We start from the raw sequence: 21,689 nt of genomic DNA, 5'->3' as shown, positions 1-21,689 counted from the left end.
GGGCTTTACCCCTATTATGTAGGTAAACCATATGGGCGCCCCATAGAGCAACGCTTATCAGCAGCAACACGGTACAAACCATACCTAGTAAGTGTGAGGTCATGTTTAAGAGAGTCCTTCTAGGCATGACATCCTCAAGTGCTTCTCTATTGAGAACAAGACAGGTCAAAAAATTAGGGCTTACTGAACTACTCAACTATTTCAGACACAAGCAGCAATAGACAGTCACAGGCATCAAAGACAGTCACAGACTACTATTTGTCTAGAACTTCCTCCCCATCTAAATGGGAGGGGAAAAAAATAGTTGTTTGGTTAAGAATTAACCTGGAGTAGGCTATTTTCCCCTGACCTCCTCCATCACTTCTGAAGTTGCTGTATCAGCATCTCTGTTCGATCTTTTCCTCAGTACTGCACACCCTGGGGAACTACTTCAAAGTGCTATTCAGATGATCTTTTAAATGTTAACTTTTATTAATATGTGAGAACTAAAAAAAAACATATTCAAGAGTGTGATCGAAAATATTTCTAGATGGCAGGGGAGAATCATTCATCCATAAAGGCCTCCCACACAAACATCCTGCAATGCGTGCTAATTGGTCCATAATTAAGAACTACACTCGCAGACACATACATGTACACACACGTTACAAAAAGACCTCACACAGCTTTACCACTACAACGTTGTACTGCTTCCCAAACACAGGGTACTTTCTACTAGCAATGAGACCAGTGTTTAAAAGGAAAAGGGTGCAGAGCAGTTCCTTCCCCCCAAAACAGTGGGCCACCTTATTCCTTTAAATGTGAACCATGAAAGTTTTGTAGTTATTTTTTTACTAAAAACTACCATATACTATGCAAAGATAATCTATAATACAAATTCTTTCCCTTAGTCAATTTTGCATATTTGGTTGTGACATCTAGGCAAAAATCATCTAAAGAGTAAGGTTATTAGAAATCCTCCATCAAGGTATCTGGGTACAAGCATTAGTCTTGACTGAATCTGGGACATGATTCAGACAATTGTTTTATAAAGGATAAATACTGAATTAAAGTAGACCCTTGAGCAACACGGATTTGAACTACAAGGGTCCACTTACACGTGAATTTTTTTTAATAAATACATTACTGTAAATGTATTTTCTCTTTCTTATGATTGTCTAAATATTTTTTCTCTGGCTTATTTTATTGTAATACAGTACATAAAACATATAACATACAAAATATGTCAATCGACTGCTCATATTATCAGCGAGTCTTCTGGTCAACAGCAGGTTATTAACAGTTAAGTTTTTGGGGAGTCAAAAGTTATACCCAGACTTTTGACTGCAAGGGGGTTGGTGTCCCCAACCCCCATATCGTTCAAGGGTCAACTGTACTTCAAAAAGTGGGGGTTTTTTTTGCATTTCCATGGTGTAAACTACAGATCATAAATGCATGAAAGAACACATCTTTATATGCTGACAAATACCTTTTCTATGAAAAACCTGAAAATAAGCATGTTTTAAGTTTATGTATTTGTCCTTGGGCAACCTGAACTTATTTAGGAAGTTGTTAGAAAGAAATTCAGGCAATCATAACACTTTTTATAGCTCATTTGGTAGCATTTTTATATTTTACTCTTACCTTTATGATGGTTGCTAAAAGCAAGAGCCATATGAAAAACGTAGTCTACAAAAAATCAAACATTTTCCATATGTGGCTCAATGTCCCGTGCAATGAAGGTAAAAACCATAACTACCATTCTTCTCAGCGCCTACTGTATGCTGAGATTTGGGCTAAGCAGATTATATTTATTATTCCTAATGTTTACTTGAATGCTAAAAGAGAGGGTCCCAGGAAAGAGCCTGAGGACTCAGTGCAGCGGGCTTACTGAGGAGGGCTCTTGAGAACACCTTGGAGAGACTGACTGGAACAGGGCTGGGCAGACAAGGAAGTTGCAACAGAGGCCTCAGCTAACCTACAGCGAGGTGTGGGAACTGGGATGAACCTTCAGAGTTGTCCTGAACTGGGGCAAGGAGGCTGTACCTTGGTATTTCAGTACTAGCCAGCCGCTGGATGCAGGCTGACCCTGGAGAGGGAGTCTAACCTCCGGAGAGACAGCTCCCTTGGGCAAAGGGAACTTCCTTCCAGGAATTCATTCACCTGGAAGCCATGACCGATCAGTGCTCCAAGCAGCTGGGGGGTGGGGGCAAGGACACTGACTAGTGTCTCACTCCTGGAGGAAGGGTCTGGGGAGTGTATCACATGTATATGGAAGATATGTGATACATTCCTATTTAACTGAATAGAGAACTAAGGGAAAGGTAAGAGCTTATCCAAGGTCACTCTCAGAGCCTCTCTCCCGTAAATTTAGGTTTCAAAACTAGGACCTGGTATTCCTCTCTTCAGGGGACATTGAAAAGTATAGAAAGTCACTGAATTTACCTTTTTGCCATAGTTGCCAGGAAGTTTATAAAGAGCTCATTTTAATATTTAGCGGAAGTAACCGTATTTACCTGGGTTACTCCCTGCACGCTCCGATTTCTTATTTTCTAATTCTATTTTTAGCTTTCTTCATATGCATATCTATTTCCTTTGGCACATTTACATTATAGATTACAAACAGCCCAGCTCATCCTCATCACCTCTAAGAAGACTACCTAAACCATACACACATTAGGTGAATGATGGCAGGCTTAGGTAATGGACACTCCATGGCCTCCTTCTGGTAAACCATATCCTTACCTGCTTTTACTACCAAAAAGTAATTCTACTTTGTAAAATCCTTCTGCAGTTCAAACTTACTTCCTTTAAGAGGATTTGGTAGTTCAATAAATACCATCATTTATATGAAGATTCGAGTGAACCGAGTCTTTGACAACTAAAGCCTTATGTTTCAACACCTTTCCTTGGGACTTCCAAATCAAATGTTTTCCACTGTGCTTACAATCTTAGAACACCATGAATTATTTGCAAGAATTTTTAAAACTTGCGTTCTCCTTCTATGTAAAGTAACATGAGCATAATGACATCCATCTGTGTTGCTATGTGTCTTTGCTATTGCATTAGATTGTTCATGATCATGCTGTTGCCAAAAACTTACTGCAATTGTCAACATTTTAAAAAGGTGGGCTGATGATTCATAAAGGGGTCAATATAAACAAGTGGTTAAGAGCATGGAGACAGACTGCTCAGTCTAACTTCACCACCTGCTAGCTTTGGGACATTAGGTGAATTAATCTCACTGTGCCTCAATTTCTCCACCTGTTAGGTGGGGCTAATAACAGTACCTCCATCATTGATTTGTTGGGAGTGTTCAGTGAAAAAATACAAACAGAGCACTTAAAACAGTGTCTGCCTAATAGCTTGTACGCAATAAGTGTTAGCCATTATAACAACAAAAATGATAGTCACACCACGTGGAGACTACTTATAAATAAAGGTTAGTTCAAGTAGAAAAAGACTTATAAATAAAGGTTAGTTCAAGTAGAAAAAGACAGCCCTGAAGTTTTATCACAAAGCACACGGTAAGAATAACAAACTGTAGCAGTCAGTATCAGAATCTCTTCTGGAAAGCAAGTAAGTTTCAGCTAAGCCACATCATCCAATGTTAAAGGAACACCAGCTTGATTTTCTGATTTTTAGTTTTATTGGTATGTAGAAGTATTTTAAAATTATTTTTGTTTGATAACATGTGAGATCTGTGTTATACCTAGATTTAGGTTTGTTACATACTATGTAACATTGTTGCATAAACATGCTCTAGATTCTTCAAGTTGCAGAAACACCTGGCTGTACTAGCATGGCTTCTTTAACTTTTTGCTCCTCTTTCCCCATTATCTATAAAAGCCAGTCATTTTACTATTTTCAAAGGTCTGTAGTCTTGGCAAGAATATGGTGACTAATACTGACATACAAAGAAAAGGGGAGAAAAGGAATCCTAACTAACTACAGGAATAGGCCTTACTCATTGGGCAACCTGCTTACGAGAAGCAGTGGGCAGACAGAACAGCATGAATCAAATGGTAAGTATGAATGACCCAAATATTTCCTTGGAGTTCAATGGAACAAAAAGCATGTGGATCTCTCATTCTTTTTTTGGTGCGTGAAAATTTACTGGAATTAAAATCATGGAGCACCTGGGTGGCTCAGTCAGCTAAGCACTGGACTCTTGGATTTGGCTCAGGTCCTGATATCATGGCTCATGAGATAGAGCCCTGCTTCGGGCTCTCCCTCTGCCCCTTCCCTGACTGTCTCTCAAAGAAATAAATCTTTTTTAAAAAATGAGATTCACCACCTTTTGAAAAATAACATTTCATAGATATGTAATTATGCTACCATGAAGTTAAAGTATCTCCACGGGTTTTTCTTCTTAATTTTGTAATGTGGTTATATTACTTATATAAAGGAAAAATATTCTTTTATACTGTTCAAAAACAGGCGTAACTCTGATCCCTCAAAACCCAATTAACCATGTCTCCTAATTTGCAAAAGAGAGAAGGGACATTACCTGGTTATGGAGAAGACTGAATAGAGGTGCTCATTATCTAATAACTGATTGAATATGAACAATGTTGCACTTTGCTGCTTCATGGGGCAAATCTCAGTGACAACTGGACATATCACAATAAAAAGGTCTAATATAAAATCATGTAACTCATTCTTAATAAAGAAAAGGCAAACTGAAACTCTATGACTAACATACAATGAAAGATAAGAGCTCAAACATTCCAAGACACCTGGCTGGCTCAGTGGGCAGAGCATGCGACTTTAGATCTCATGAGTTCAAGCCCCATGCTTGGGCATGGAGCCTACTTAAAAAAAAAAAAGAAAAAAAAAGAAAGAGCTCAAACATTATAAGGTCAACAAGGCTGATATCTAGTAACATCATATTTGAGTAGCCTTCTTTCTATTGTGCTAATTGTTTTAAATTGCATATTTTTAAAAATCCTATTGGCTTCTACCAGAATGTAAGACTCTTTGAAGGCAGGGGGTTTTCTTCGATTTTGTTCACGGATATATTTCCAGCACCTAAATCAACGGCTGGCATGCAGAAGCAGCTCAGTAGATTTTTTGCTAAACGAATGAATGAATGAATGAATGAATGAATGAATGAATAAATTAAAATTCCTTAAGATTTTATATGGCAATGGAGAAATCAAATATAAGGTTGAGGCTCTTTTTGACCTATCACACTCTTCTTTCTAAATCATAAAGCAGCTCCTTCCATTTAGAGAAAGTATCTGTAAATTTAAAATAATAATAATAAAAGCAGTTTTTGATAGATACGAACTTTATTCTGGTTTTATTAATATCAATTACAAACATAATTGACTTATTTGAATAAATGAAGAAATCTGAAGGTAGATATTAGAGAAACAATATTGTGAGTTTCAAAAATTCAGGCTATTACAACAAAATAGTCGTATACAGGCTGAGAAAATGCAACTAGAAAACATACCTAAGTAAATAACTTCCATTCTATTGTATCAATTTATATTGAATGAAGTATTACTTGATAGTTCAAAATATGTAATTTATGATACAGCCAAGAACACATATATAAAATAAAATAATGGCTGTTATTCCTAAAATGTCTGAGAATAAACACAAGTTTGTACTTTACTAAGGAATAACAATACATCCCACTAAGTGACAAGATAACACTCACTTGATTAGTGCCAAGAAAAAAAAAAGTATTTCCATTGGCTCTCAAGGACTCTCTCAAGCTACAAAAGGTAAGAATTAAAACAGATTTAAATACATGCCTTTTTCCAATACGCATTTTCCAGTGATTTAGAACAGTAGGGGGAAGACTCCGCATAGATTACAAACTCCAGATAATTTGTAACATATGCATCGTTAAGCATTCACGCGAACACTGAATGAAGCTTTTGCAATGGTCAACAGCAGGCCGACCACCACACTGCATGAACCCCACGCCAGAAATAAGATTAAAGAGTACCTAATCTTCACAGCAATCCTAACAATCGTTTAAAATCTAAAGCTTTGTGGTACTGGTCTTTGTTTTTGAAACTCAAGACATTTTTCCTCCCATTTTTAAACCTTTTTTAAACATTTCATAGACAGAACCTCTGAAAAGGGAAAAAAAAACTGCTATGCTACCTGATAGCAGCACACTTCAGAGGGCCCGTATGACAATTAACATCTGAAACTGGAGATGTGACTTTTAGTTCTTGCCCTCTGGTAATGTTAGAAAAAAGAGAAGGGCGGGGGAGAAGGCGGAATCATCACTTCTGAAGCTCTGGGAGATCAGAACCCGAAACAGTCTAGATATATCCTAGAGGTAACATACGGCTGTGCTAAAATGGTGTTTTAGTTGGATCTCATCGGGTTCTAGAACGAACTCTAAAAACTTAGGTTATGAAGCACTGTGGTGATCTCCAAGGACTACAATAAAGAATCCTGTGTAAACTGGTAGAAGTTGGGTGACGGATTAATAGCTATCAAATCCTAGAGATTAGAATTTTCAGATTCCCCAAACAGCCCCGCTGAGTTGGGTGTATCTGAAATCTACTGTCTTCCCTGTTTCCATAACCACTGTTTTGGTGCACTTCTGTCTAGCTTACTGCAAGAAGCCTCGGAATGAGCTCTATACTTCCAGTCTCACCCTTTCCAACTCATTCTCCACATCACAGCCAGTCCTGGAACTCAAGACTAACAACCATGGCCACTCCCCAGCTCACAGCTCTTTGATGATTAGGGTAAAGCTGAAACTCCTTAGTATATCACCTCACCTCGTGTATGTCTCCAGTCTCATTTTTTACCACTTCCCACCTCCTTCCACCCTCTTCCCACCAACCCTAGGTTCCAGCTATGTAGAACTAAAGAGTATAAAACACTTCACCAGAATATCTGGGACGTGACCCGTTCCAAATTATGATGTTCCTGAAGTTCTGATACCTTAAATCTAAAAGAGTGCAATGACTGCAAATACCTTGATCTCACCTCAATATCTTCTAATCTTCTTTTATCTAACTGCGGGTTATGGCCCATGAGTGGGCTGGGTTGGGAAATAATTTTAGGAGGTTGTGACCATCTTTCCAAACACCCAAGTGGGAGATGAAGAGACAAAACACAGAGGATCAAGAACGGTTGTGGGGAAGAGGACCCAGGGGCAGTGAGAGGGAGGCTAGGGAGACAGGGTGAATGGGGAGCTGGGACAGGTTAGAGGGGTGAGTACAGGGGAGGAGCACTTGAAGACTGCCACTTTGGGGGAGGGGGATTAGCTGAGCCTGAGGGCACAGGGAACACATGTAATAACGGGGAGGCGTTGTGTCCCACACCAGGTGTTGGCATACATCAGTGGGACCACGTCAAGCAAAAGTGGGGTATCCCTGGTCTACTCCATGCCTTCCCAGAATGTGTCACTGCGGCTGCAGGACCTCCAGGAGAAAGACTCTGGCTCCTACCGCTGCTCTGTGAATGTGCAAGACCACCAAGGCATCAAAAGGAGCCACAGCAGCAAAACTTTAGAACTCAGTGTGCTGGGTACGTGAGAAGCGCACACTTGGCCATGCCTTCCCCAGCCCCGTGGGAGGCCAGGCAGGTCTCTCTTCCCAGTGCTGAGTGTACACCTTGGAGGGGGGCAAACAGAGTGGCAGAGGGGGGGTGGGGAGAGTGTGTTTGGGCATGGGTGGGAGGGATCTGTTGGTTCCTTGGGGTTGAATTTTTCACCTGCCTCCCTGCTCCAGTTCCTCCAGCTTCTCCATCCTGCCATCTCCTGGGCGTGCCCCGTGTGGGGACCAACGTGACCCTGAGCTGCCAGTCCCCAAGGAGTAAGCCAGCTGCCCAGTACCAGTGGGAGTGGGCACCCCCATCCTCGCAGGTTTTCTTTGCACCAGTTTTAGGTGAGGGAACTTGAGACTGTGGCTGGGGGAGAAAAAGATGAGAGGCACCAGAGGGACTGGGGTGAAAAGGGGAGCCAAGGCTGCAAAGTACTGGGGTGGAGTTGGTGGTGGTGGAGGAGGAGGGGGGAGTAGGGAGGGAACTGAAGAAAGAGAGCCTACCAGATAGGCAATGTGTTGGGTGCTTTCAGACACCGGATACTTATGATACTCAAGAGGACATATGGCCTAGTGGTTTTGCAGCTAGGTTACGTGCACTCACATAGAACATACCAGAGTGCACTGCACATAGTTAAGGAGAGTGTCGTTTTGTGGATTAAATAAATGAACATCTGTGGAACACTTACAACAGTGCCTGGCACGTGGCAAATGTTACGTAAGTCTTAGCTGTAATCATTATAACTTTGTGAAAGTGTTTCAGTTACACATATATATCATGGGAGTATTAGGTCACAGGGTAAAATATATGCCTTCTTATTGTATGTTCAAAAGAAGCACTGCTTTGGTTTTTCTTTCCAGGACATAAGAATGAGATATATAATAGATATTTGCACAGCTACAATCCAACACTATAAAAAGATTATTTATCAAAACATAAAACTGTCTAGACTTGGTATGCCCACTCTCCTATTATTCCAAAACTACCTGCTCCACCCTTTTCTTGGTTCTTCAGGACGCCACCAACTAGTCAGTCCTAGACTGTAAGTCCTACCTTCACCAAACGCCATGTACTATGGCAAACTGTTCTTCACTTGAAAGGCACGACTTTTTATGAGACTGGCACGCTACCTACTGCGCTGACGAGGCACCTGAAAGGCATGACTTTTTCAACAACTTATCACTTATAATGTTTTTGGAACAACTACAGCGTTTAGATGTTTCCAGTTTAGGATTCTTTAAACGAAATATATTTTACTGTATTCGCAGTTTGGACTATTCTAGGTTCTGCTGTTTCTGGCCTTTTACCCCAACTGCTCATCACACTTCTTTCTTCTGCTCAGTCTGGTCTCACTTTACCTTCAAGATCTCGAAAGTCTATGATGACACGCCTTTCCCGTGTGCGCCCGAAGCACCGTGAACGTAACGTCAACACGCTACGCAGACCTTACAATACCACCACTGGTGCTTTAGCAGCCTGACTCCTTCACTGGAAGGGGGACACTGATGGTAGATGGCACCCTGCTGCATTTCTAGGGCCTACCATGCAAGGTACTCAAATATTTGTGGGTGAATAATAAAAAAAAAATCAAGTGTCTATTTCGGACTTTAGTATTTGGAGAAACCCTGTGATCAGTCTGTCCTTGAGCCTGATGAAAGGCAATGGACAAGATCTCCAAATCTTCCCACAGATTCCTGCACTTTAGCCAAGAGTTAGGCTCCACATGTTTCTCCCGTTTCCTAATGGCAATGGAATCCAAGGGCGCAGTCCCACTAGATCTGACAAGAAAGATATCAGAAAGATGCTCAGAGTTCTAAAGCAGGGGCCTCCCACTGGGGTATCCCTACTTCTTCTTTAATGATTAATCAAGGTACCTTAAAACCTTAGGGATTCCTGGCATTCCCAGTCTGGTCCATATTTCTTAGGTGTAAAGCTTGGCCCCTTAATTTAAAATAACCAAAGCAGGGGCGCCTGGGTGGCACAGCGGTTAAGCGTCTGCCGTCGGCTCAGGGCGTGATCCTGGCGTTATGGGATCGAGCCCCACATCAGGCTCCTCCGCTATGAGCCTGCTTCTTCCTCTCCCACTCCCCCTGCTGTGTTCCCTCTCTCACTGGCTGTCTCTCTCTGTCGAATAAATAAAATAAAATATCTTAAAAAAAAAAAAAAATAACCAAAGCAAAATAGGCTAGTGGTATTGTTTCTTTTAAATGTATGTGGAATACTGTCTGATCATTAACATTTTCAAGATGCATTGGATAAAATCTACAGATAGGAATTTTGTGTGGATTTTTCTGATTAAGAGTACATTACTGAGTAAATGTATAGCCAGTCCACATCTTAGTTATCTCATACTAGATTTACTATTTCCTATAGCCTATTAACTTTCTATAAACTTTCATATAGAATGAAAAAATTTTAATGTCAGCTTTAAAATATTCAAGAGAGTACAAAAACTCTTTTGGGAGTCCATAAACAAACAAGTTTAAATACCATTATTCCAAAACTGTTCTGGCCAATACAATAGCCAGTGGCTACATACATATGACTATTTAAATTAGTTAAAATTAAATAAAATTAAAACTTTAGTTTCACACAGTCACACTAGCCACATTTCAAGCGTTCAGTAACCAGCTGTGGCTAGTGGCTACTGCACAGGGACTGATGGACAGTGAAGACAATAAGACACTCACGTCACAGAAAGTTCTTTCAGATGGCATCGTCCTAGAGAACCAAGAATAGGACACTCTTTGCTCCACCCAACTGAGGTTATATAACACTTTATTCCTGGCACTAAAAGTTCTTCCTCCCTAGTACGGTGGACCATTTTTCTTGACTTCCATTAAGGTTCCTCCTATTCAGAAGTAAAGCGACAAGGAGGGCAAGAAAAAAGAACTTTGAGCTTCTCCTAAAAGTTTGAGTATGTAGCTGAGAGAACAGTTTCATAAAACAGACTTCTTTAGTACTCCAAATAACACTTTTTACCTACGCTGTTCAATATGGTAGCCCATATTGACTTGACTAACCACAAGTGGCATTTATAATTTCACATTTAAATAATATAAGGGGTGCCTGAGTGCCTGAGTCAGTTAAGCATCCAACTCTTGATTTCGGCTCAGCTCATGATCTCAGGGTCATGAGATCGAGCCCCATGTCAAGCTCTGCGCTCAGCATGAAGCCTGCTTGTCCCTCTCCCTCTGTTCCTCCCCCGCTCACTCTATCTCTAAAATAAATAAAATCTTTTTAAAAAATTAATTAAAACAAAACATAATTTAAAATTCATTTCCTCAGGCACACTAACCACATTCCAATGTCTCAAGAGCCACAGTGACTGGTGGCTATCACGCTGAACTGCGTTAGATATAGAACATTTCCATCATCACAGAAAGTTTTATGAAACAGCACTGTTTGTACTATGTGCTTTCTAAATTCTTTTTTCCTTTTACATATCCTCTTAATGAAGGATCCATAATAATTTCACTCCACTCTTCACTAGATTTCCCAAAATGCCAAGAAATAAACTTGGAAGCCTATTCATCCAAAGTTTTAACATATGCTTCTTAGATCCTTACCTCCTAAACTGAAAAAACTATAGGTAGTCTAAGAAGGTCTATTCTCTTAAGATACATACACATCAAGCCTGTATCAGATTCACAAGCAGACAAGCATTCTGGAACACACAAGCTTCTGGGCAACAGTGGCATGGGAACAACAGAAAAGGAATATGTCAAAAATGGAAGCAAACAAATCTGACTAAATCCTTCTTACAAACTATTTGAGTGGTATACCGTATTTCTTGGAAATCTTTCAATGATAGTATGGAGGGGCTGTCTTGGCTGCAAACACCAGAGGAAAGTCCTCAGACATGGGTGGAGTCTATGAAAATGCTTAAACAGAGACAAAGATACCTTCTGGCTCCGTGTCATCTTAACCCGATTGGTTCTCGCAAACCATGACAAGGCTTGAGAGCTAAAATGAAAGACCAAATGTACTGTATGTCATTTTGTCTGTTAAAGTACGAAACTTGTTCTAAAGATTATGACAATTACTGATGAATAACTCTAATAAATATCCCTAAAAAATTGATCATTTTGTTTGCTAGGCAGAAGACTCCCGACCACTTTTAAATTTGTCTGATGAGAAACCCGTACTGATCCAGCAAAGACAAGCTTTTTAGGTCATACAATCACCTTGCATTTCATCTCGAGGCAGAGCTAGAAGTACACATCTGTTTCAAAGACATAAAGCCAACTCTCAAGAGGCAAATTTTTTGGAGAACACCCAAAAATATGGGACTTGAGAATGAGTTTTGCAGTGCATCAGATTAACTGACTGAAGTGTGAATACAGCATCTGGCTCAGAAGTGAATGCTTTCGTGAATGCCAAGTCTAGATAGATCTTTCAACTACTACAGTATGGACTGTGATGAGATCTCTCCCTCCTTTGAAGTCATCACATTTATTGTCTGCTTTAGCCATATGACACTTAATCAAATACTGCATCACATACCATCCCTTGTGGTTGTAGGGCTTTTTAACTCTTTGATGTGTGTATACGGACTTCGGCTGCGCTCTAAGTGCTTGGACAATTCTATTTATCCTAACATCTAGCATACAGCCCTGCACATAGTAAGCATTTAAGTATCTGGTGGATGGAGATAGGGAGAAAAGGACTCCTTTAGAAGAAGAGAAAAAGCATCCAATGACCTGACGGAAAACCACCTTAATATGTATCTATCTGACTCCAAAATCAGGCTGGAATTGTTAGTGGACAAATTTTGTTCTGGCAAACAAACAAAAAAAAGCAACAAAACTTCAGAACCAAACAATCTGTGGAGTGAGGCAGTCTCAAACACATCCATTTCATCCAAACGACTGAACAAATACCAATAACAGGACATGTCAGACTTCAAAATGAAACCCTTTACAGCAGTAAACAAATGTTGCTATGTGACTTCAGGCTAAAATCCTGTGCATTTAGAAATACACATATTCACTTGGATAGTATCCAAAAATAGTACTCGGGTAGCAAAATCTAAGAGTTATTAATTTCAAAATTTACAATTTTAATAGATAAGAAATCTCAAACAGTCCAGAAAAGGGAAGCGATGTGCTTTCAGTTTATTCAGGAAGATGGCCAGGGAAGAGGCTGGGGTAGCACTCAGCTTTCTGCTGCCTTCTTGGGATGAGATGGAAGGCTGCTACATCAACATGCTGAAACTAGGATTAAAGGAAAGTTTCATGGAAAAATTGGAGTTACTGTACATCTCTTCCTTCCTTTCAAACTTAGGAGAAATTATTTATGGAGTTTTCATAATTGAGTTTTAATAAACATTCCAAATATATTCAGCCAGAAATTTAATTGACACACGAGGTCCCTTCCCTGTAAGCCTCTGACATGAGTTCACATTTAAGTGAGCCCATTAGTCTATTTAAGAAGTTCCTCATGGTCCGTATCTTCCTGCGCTACTTCTTTTCTATTTTATAAAATCTAAAGCAAAAAAGATGGTTGAATTTCTTTTTGCAGTTCTCATGAAGACAAAGTGAAAGAAGAGACTTCTGAATTACGCATTCTAAATAGGCATTTCTGAAACTGGGATCTGAAGATCTGTTTTCAGGGATTTGAGATTCTCTGACGATATTTTTAAGGCTGTGTTTTTCTTTTCATAAACATCTTCTGGATTACTTGGACATCTACCTCATAACTGTGTAAGGCTATGATTTCAGTGACAACATTTGCTTCTATGCTTAAGAATACACTCATACTGAGTCTTCTGGAGGGACAGAGCTTGGTTTTCAATGCAAAATTTTTCAAACGGGGTTTCCAAGTCTACGTCTTTGGATTAAAGTTTGAGTAACACTGATCTAGATTTCTATACATTCCAAAATTCTCCTCCTAGACTTTATTAGGTAAATTTAATAAATACGTATCCAGTGTCTACTATGTGCTAGGCACTGGAGATACAGTAGTGAAAAAGAGAAACCAGAACTTGTCTTATGGAGCTTATAATTCTGGCAGGAAAGACTAACATTCTTAATGAAGAAATATGATTCCTTGGTTGAAATCACTTAACAAGTAGAGAAAACACACACACACACACACACAGTTATCTGTCCTCCTTGTCAACTGCAACTGTTGATCTGAGAATCCGCATCAAAATATTCTCAAAATATTCTAAGAGCTTGAGGTCAATTTGGTCTTATCTGTTTGAAAACAGGTAAACTGATCCTCTTTTAATAATTCTTCAGAGAAGGGGCGCCTGGGTGGCACAGCGGTTAAGCATCTGCCTTCGGCTCAGGGCGTGATCCCGGCGATCCGGTATCGAGTCCCACATCGGGCTCTTCCGCTATGAGCCTGCTTCTTCCTCTCCCACTCCCCCTGCTTGTGTTCCCTCTCTCGCTGGCTGTCTCTATCTCTGTCGAATAAATAAATAAAATCTTTAAAAAAAAAAAAGACTCATTTAAAAAAAAAAAATTCTTCAGAGAAGCTCAATCTCCTTTCCTTGCTTTAGGTTATACGTCTCATAACTGGACAAAGATGCAACCCAACTAGGTATTTCCTGGTTATTTCAGAAACAGTTTTATGGAGAGATTTATATTCAGTGAGGTTTTGACAGCACAACACTTTTTCCGTTTGATTGGGAAATTTCTATGGACAAAAATCGATCAAGCTAAAACAGTTACAAATGCCTAAGTACACTTCTATAGTCAAGAAAAGTTGATGGGTGGATGCTAACCAGCACAGTGCAAAAACTCTCCCAGAAATTTAACCTTGATGGCCTTGAAATTGAATTTATAACTCTATTCTTTAATAGAAAAATGAATGAGATTCAGGAAACAGTGGCTACTATTAGGTATTACTTTAGTCCAGTCCATAAACTATTATTTTAATGACACCTTGTTAATGGGGGGGGATGGGAAGAGGGGGCATAAGAAGACCTAAAGGTACATGTTACCGAGTATACCAATTCAATTTTGTAATTGAGAAACGGGTGCCAAATTCCTTGAACAATAGTTAATAAGTTTGAAATATCTCAGTTTCTGACCCAAATTTTCTAAGCAATATTGCCCGAGGATGAACATTACTTGAGCCAAGATCTTCCCACCTTTGGCACAATCTCCGACTTTAGTGTGACTGCGATTGTTCTCACTGGATTTTTACCCCCAAAGAGCTCTGGAGAAAGTGTCATCCCTATCAGAAAAGAAATACACATATAACTATGACTTTTAACAAGAAGTAGTTCGTTGAAAACTGGGAGAAAGAATCCTAACACTACGATGAGGGAGCTAGCTTACCTAAAAAAACAACTCCTTAGCTGCCAGTAATACAAATCGGAAAGCCTAGATTAAAAGTCAGTAGACACAGCAAAAAGATAACCTGGCTGGTGATAAAAATTCCTAGCCCAAATTAAGCCTCTGTAGTTAAACATTCAGATACACAAAGATAGCCAGATGCACACTGAGAGCTTTACTTGTCACCACATCCGGCACAATAACTAAAGCAGGGAAAAACTGGCTTTCATGAAGGAGCTTAGTCAGAAACATAGCAGGGCCTCAAGCCAATCTAATTCTGGAGGCAACGACACTCCACAAATTCCAGACCAACTCTTAGCCAGGCTAACTTTAATTGTGCCCCTAACTCCACAATAACAATACACTATCTGACTGCAATCAAGCCTTTCCAATTCTCCAAACATCTCAAGTCTCACTCGTCCTTCGAAGCTCAAGTTAGAAGCAAGGCGACTGACACAAAGGCCAGTCGTCCAAAGGCGCTTTTTGCATGGCTCTGCACTGCCACTCATTTGAAAATTCCTAAACTGGGGGCTCACCGGCCCCCCTCTTCTACCCTTCCTCAATTCCGCCCCGGCTGGTAAGCCTCTGCCTGGGAGCCCCTCAGCCTGGAACAAAGCGAGGGGCCCCGGCGGTGGGGGCGAGAGGCGCCAGCGACACGGGGACTGCCGCACAGCGCACAATGAGAAACTACCAACTTCAGAGCGCAGGAACATCCTCAATTGGCAAGAAAGAGGGGCGGCGGCAGGCACGCCCAACTTCAAACTCAGGAAACCTACGGGCTGGCGGCCATCTGGAAAAAAGCCCCCTTCCCAGGGAGAGAAGAAAAAGGCGGAGGAGATGCGAATCGCCCACCGGGCCCCGGAGGGGAGCCCTGCACTCAGACCGGCCCCCGCCCCCGAGGCCCGCTTCCCCGCCTTCTCTCTGCCTCTGGTTCGCTGCCCCAGGCCGGGCGGCCGGTTACCTTGATGCGCTCCCGGCACTGGGACGGGGTCCGCTCGTAGCCCAGCTCGGCCAGGGCCCGGGACACGCGCTCGTACATGGCTGGCCCAGGGGCCTTGCTGCCGAACACCGTGCCGGCTCCCTCCAGCTGCTGGTACCGCGCCTCCACCAGCCGCTCGTTGCCCCACACTGCGATGAGCGCGTTCGTCTCGGCCGGCGTCCACGACATGCCCCGGCAGGCGGCGGCGGCGGCTGCCGCAGCCCCGCCACCGCCGCCACCAGGGGAGAAGGAGACCGAGGACGAGGCGGCGCTGCGGCCCCCCAGCCCCAGCCCGAGACCCCCGGACGCCGCTGCCCCCGAGCCCGTCGCACTGCCCGGCCCGAGCGGGGATGCACCCCGAGGCGTGGAAGGGTCGGACAGCGATGGATTTCCGTCGCTCAGGCCACCAGGAGAAGCCGGCGAGAGCACCTCCATCTTCGGGATTTTTAGCGGCGAGTTGGCGGGCAGCTCCGAGCCACAGGGCGCAGCCATCTTCCAAGCGGCCGCCGCTGCACCGCCCGGAAGTGACGCGCCCGCGCATCCGGCCGCCGCGGTCTCCGGGGCTGCCCTCGGGCCTGGCTCGCCTGTGGGCGGGCGGCTTCGGGCCCCTGCTGCCGAGTGATTGCCGTCCGCTCCTGCCGGCCTCTCTCCGCGAGCCCTACCGCGCCGTCCGCTCCTCTCCCGGGGCGAGGGGCGGGGGTGAGGCGCGCCGAAGCCCCGAGCTGAGGAGAAGGGTGGGGGCATGAGGGCGCTGGTGTGAGGAACAGATTGGAGCCTTCCCACTTCCTCTCCAATCTCAGCCCCCGGGAGGAGGGGTGAGGCCCGCGAGGGGGCCAGGAGTTAAGGAGGACTTGACCATTTCGCTCGCTCGCTCTCCTCTCTCCCTCCGCTCTGCCTCTCCTCCCTCCAGGCTGGCCTCGGGCTGCAGAGGCTGACGTCCAGGGCGGAGACTGGGGAAACCTGCGGAGGGTACATCCAGCAAGCGCCAAGGCTGAGGGAGTGCATTTCTGGGGGAGGCTTTAAAAAAGCAGTTGTGGACCAGGGTTAGAGTGGGTACGCTGTGGCTTTTCAAGAAACCTATGCGCGTTATTTGAAGAAGAGCAACTCTGACTGCAGTTAAGGTCTATTTTCCAGTTAGCCTGGGTAGCTGTGACCGTTTGTAAAAAATTTAGATGTCTTTATCGCGTTTGTAATTTGTAGCTTACATATGTTACGAACTCTGGAGCCCGGCAGGAGAGTTACTTTCCAGTACCATTCCCCATCCTCCTAATTTGGAAGTTGCGTCGTTTTCCTACTGTATTTCACACTCTGGAGTGTAAGGAGGTTGAAAAGAAGCGTATTAACCGTTCCTGAATATTCCTCAAAGTGCTGCAATTTAATCAACACTAGCACGCCAAATCCAATACATAGCTGAAAGGTATTTCAATACTCTTCAAAGCCAAAAATCTAATTGTTTATCTTGGATCCTTAACTTAAAAGCCTCAGCGGATCTATTTTCAAATATGAATAATCCATGCGATTTTTTTAAAGCAAATATACATTAGGTTTTGGGGTTTTCTTTGTTGTTGTTTTTTAAAATAGAGCTGAGGTCAGCTACATTTAAACTCAGAGTCACCTGAGAGAGAGAGAGTGATACGGTTAGAAAGCCAAAAGGAATAAGCAATAGGAATGAAGTAGAGGAGATAACTCTCTCTGTATTTCACATTACAATGTCACCATAATTTTAGGTTACCAGTGTGAGGAATCATAAAGAAGTTCCAGAATTTATTCTATCTTTTCCTTTTTTTCTATCAAAAAGGTACAGTCAAGCACCATGGTTAAGAGCATGGATTCTAGGGATGCCCGAGTACCTCAGTGGGTTAAGCGTCTGCCTTTGGCTCAGGTCATGGTCCTGGAGTCCTGGATGGAGTCCTGAGGTAGAGCCCCACATCAGGCTCCCTGCTCAGCAGGGAGTCTGCTTCTCCTTGGTCTGCCCCTCCCTGATCTTGTGCTCTCTCGCTCACTCTCTCTCTAATAAAATCTTAAAAAAAAAAGTATGGATTCTAGAGTCAGAATGCCTGGCTTCAAATTCCAGTTCTGCAACCTAAGCCAATTTACTTAAGCAATCTCTCAGTACCTTGGTTTCTTTGTTTATAAAATGGGGATGACCCCACAGCACTGTTGTGAGAAAATGGTTTAATACAGGTAAAGCCCTGATTCGTAGTAAACACCGTATGAGCTATACCTCACTTTGGCTATGCAGTAGTCCCGCCTCCTGTGTGGTTTCACATTCAGGGTTTCAATTACTAGTGCCAAAGGCAGCCAGGAAAGCAAATCATCCTCCTGATCTACGGTCAGAAGGTCAATAGTAGCCTAAGGCTACCTCACCATGCTTCTGTCATTCACCTCTCATCATCTCATCCTGTAGGCAATTTATCATCTCACATCATCAAGGGTGAGTACAGTACAATAAGATATTTTGAGAGAGTAGAACCACATTCACATAACTTTTATTACAATACATTGTTATAGTTGGTCTATTATTATTGTCGTTAATTTCTAACCATGCCTACTTTATAAATCAAACTTTATCATAGCTATGTATGCATAAGAAAGCATAGCACATGTAGAGTTGGGGACTGTGTGCACTTTCAGGCGTCCATGGAGGGTCTTGGAACAATCCCCTGTGGATAAGGAGGACTACTGTACTTTAGTTAATAGAGAATCTTCCGTTTGCTGCTTTCTCTCCATCACTGAAAAGACAGTTTTCAATGTCTTCATTGTCAAATCTTTTAAGGGCTCTGGTGGATCTGAAACACCTGTCAAAGCACAATTCACTCTCATTCAGCCCAACAGTAAGTTTTTTAATGTCATAAGGTATTTAATGTGTGTGAAAGGGAGAATCATGCCTAGATCAGAGACTCCTAAGAGTTTTAAAATCACTGCTTATCCTGCTCTCGTTTTCCCACAAGCCTGAAAAAGATCCTCCCTCTTTCTATTGTTAATTCTGGATGATTCTCAAATCAACTCTGACTCATACAGGAAACCTTCCTAGATAAAGTGGGTTGACTGGGAAGTCTCCCTTCCCACAAACTTCTGTTTCTAGACATTATTTCTCTATACCCCCCTCCTTTAGTCCCACACTCATCAGTCTATCCAGTGAGAAAAAGTATCAAAAGTAAAATTTCCAGTAACATCCTGAGGTTAAAATGAATTCAATAACATAAAGCTTTATTAATATGTACTACACAGTATGGAGGCATTGCTGTATAAGACAACCTGGATCCTGGGCTTGTCGTGTTGGCTTACCATGGCTGATGCTGGGTTCCAGGGGCTGTGTGATGGGCTTGTTCAAGGCTTCATAGCTCAATCAGAATGTATGGAATGTGTTTGAAGTAATCTGTACTTCAATACTGTACTGTATAACTGTACTATACTGTAATGCTGTACCTTTTATTGTGGGTTCAAATGATAGCATGAGTAGAAGAGACCTATTGGAGAGAGAATGTTCACAATATCTCAAAATAATGTGCAAATACAGAACAATACACAGTAATCAACCTATAAACTGTCAACTCCTCCTTTTAATCGTATCCCTCCCCTTTTCTACTTCTTCCACAGTCTGTGCCCAGGATTTGTTTCTCAGCTTTTCTTTTTTTTTTTTTTTCTTCATTGATTATCTTCCCCATGCTATAGCTTTTATTCCCATGAATTATTCATCCCATAACTGGAAGCCTGTATCTTCCACTCCCCTTCACCTGTTTTGTCCATTTCCTTACCTCCCTCCCCTCTAGCAACCATTACTTTGTTTTCTGTATTTACAAGTCTGTTTCTGTTTTTTGTTTGTTTGCTTTTTTTTTTTTTTTGGATTCCACATATACATGAAATCATGCCATTTGTCTTTCTCTGTCTGATTTATTTCACTTAGCATAATACTGTCTAAGTCCATCCATGTTGTCACAAAGGGCAAGGTATCATCGGTTGTTTTTTTGTTTTGGTTTGGTTTTGGCTGAGTAATATTCTGTTGTGTATATATACCACCTCTTCTTCATCCATTCATCTGTTGATGGAAACTTCAATAAACATAGGAGTGTACATATCTTTTCAAATTAGTGTTTTAATTTTTCTTTGGTTAAATATCCTATTGTAGAATTACAGGATTATATGGTATTTCTATTTTTAATTTTTTAAGGAAACTCCATACTGTTTCACAGTGGTAATTGTACCAATTTATGTCCCACCAATAGAATATGAGGGTTTCTTTTTCTCCACATCACCAACACTTATTTCTTGTCTTTTTTATTCTAGCCATTCAGACAGGTGTAAGGTGATATCTCATTGTGGTTTTGATTTCCATTTCCCTGATGATGAGTGATGTTAAGCATCCTTTCGTGTGTCTGTTAGCCATCTATATGTCTTCTTTGGAAACATGTCTGTTCAGGTTCTCTGCCCATTTTAAAAAATTTATTTCTTTTTTAAAGATTTTATTTATTTATTTGACAGAGATAGAGACAGCCAGCGAGAGAGGGAACACAAGCAGGGGGAGTGGGAGAGGAAGAAGCAGGCTTATAGCGGAAGAGCCTGATGTGGGGCTCGATCCCATAACGCCAGGATCACACCCTGAGCCGAAGGCAGAAGCTTAACCGCTGTGCCACCCAGGTGCCCCCCAAAATTTATTTATTTGAGAGATAGAGTATGTGCAAGAGCTGGGGGAGGGACAGAAGAAGAGGGAGAGAGAGAATCCCAAGCAGGCACCCCGCTGAACACGGAGCCCTAAGAGCAGGGCTTGATCTCATGACCCTGAGATCATGACCTGAGCTGAAATCAAGAGTTGGAGGCTCAACTGACTGAGCCGCCCAGGCACCCCTCCTCTGCCCATTTTGAAATGGGGTTATTTATTTTTTTGGTGTTGAGTTGTATAAATTCTTTATATAGTCTGGATATTAACTCTTTATCGAATATATCATTTGCAAATATCTTCTCCCACTGGGTAGGTTGCCTTTTTATATTGTTGATGGTTTCCTTCACTGTGCAAAAGCTTTTTGTTTTGATGTAGTCCCAGTAGTTTATTTTTGCTTTTGTTTCCCTTGCCTTAAAAGACGTCTCTAGAAAAAGGTTTTTATGGCTGATGTCAAAGAGATAACCGCCTGTGTTCTGTACTAGGAGTTTTATGGTTTCAGGTGTCTCATCCATTTTGAGTTTATTTTTGTGTACAGTGAAAGAAAGTGGTCCAGTTTCCTTCTTTTGCATGTGGCTGTCCTGTTTTCCCAGCACCAATTGTTGAAGAGACTGTGCATATTCTTCTGTGTCCAGTGTTTGTCTTCCCAACTTTTCTGTGAAGCCTCTCTTAACCAGATGGACGGAAGTCCTCTGTCCAATACCCACTCCTACAATTCAGAGCTTCACTTTAATGCGTTGTTTCCAAAGCTTCGTGAATTCTGTTGTACATTCTCTTGCTGTGTTTTATGACTGTCGGTGTGTTTGCTGCTTCAGCTATTTCTCCCCTTCACATTCCACATCAAGTCCTGTTACCTCTACCTCTGAAGTATTTCCTAAATCTGATTACTTCTCGGCTCCGGTCCAAGCCTCCATCATGTCTTTAGTGGACAACTGGGCTTCCTGCTTGCATACTTGCCTACCTACACAGTAGCCAAGGTGAATTTGTTTTTTTTTTTTTTTATAACTTTTTTCCTGTGAAATATAACATGAATATAGAGGAGTACGTGAAACATATGTATATAACTATTATATGGTTTATTAGAAAGCAAATACAATATAGCCGCCAGCCAGGTCAGAGAAATAGAAGCAGTCAAGAAGCTCTGCCCCATAATCTCTGCCCACCGTTAACCCCTATCTCCCTTATAAAGATAACCACTATACTGACTTGTCTTTTTTTATAGTTTTATCACTGTATCATGCATCGCTAAAAGTTTTCC

At 41.9% G+C, this 21,689-nt stretch overlaps 1 protein-coding gene across 2 annotated transcripts in view; it reads right to left on the bottom strand.

Moving 5' to 3' along the window:
* MSANTD2 (Myb/SANT DNA binding domain containing 2) overlaps window positions 1-16,567 on the bottom strand; it is a 31,365-nt gene extending 14,798 nt beyond the window's left edge. For both annotated transcript variants that reach the window (XM_045798037.2, XM_045798038.2), the window contains exon 1: window positions 15,757-16,567. In XM_045798037.2, coding sequence (XP_045653993.2) covers window positions 15,757-16,518 — 762 coding nt within the window. In that variant the 5' untranslated portion in view covers window positions 16,519-16,567. The remainder of the gene's footprint in view (window positions 1-15,756) is intronic.
* Window positions 16,568-21,689: the final 5,122 nt, after the last annotated feature.

The sequence above is a fragment of the Ursus americanus genome, chromosome 16, assembly GCF_024610735.1.
Source record: "Ursus americanus isolate L20-20 chromosome 16, mUrsAme1.1.p, whole genome shotgun sequence".
NCBI classification, from domain to species: domain Eukaryota; kingdom Metazoa; phylum Chordata; class Mammalia; order Carnivora; family Ursidae; genus Ursus; species Ursus americanus.
This window is presented reverse-complemented; position numbering and strand designations above follow the sequence as displayed.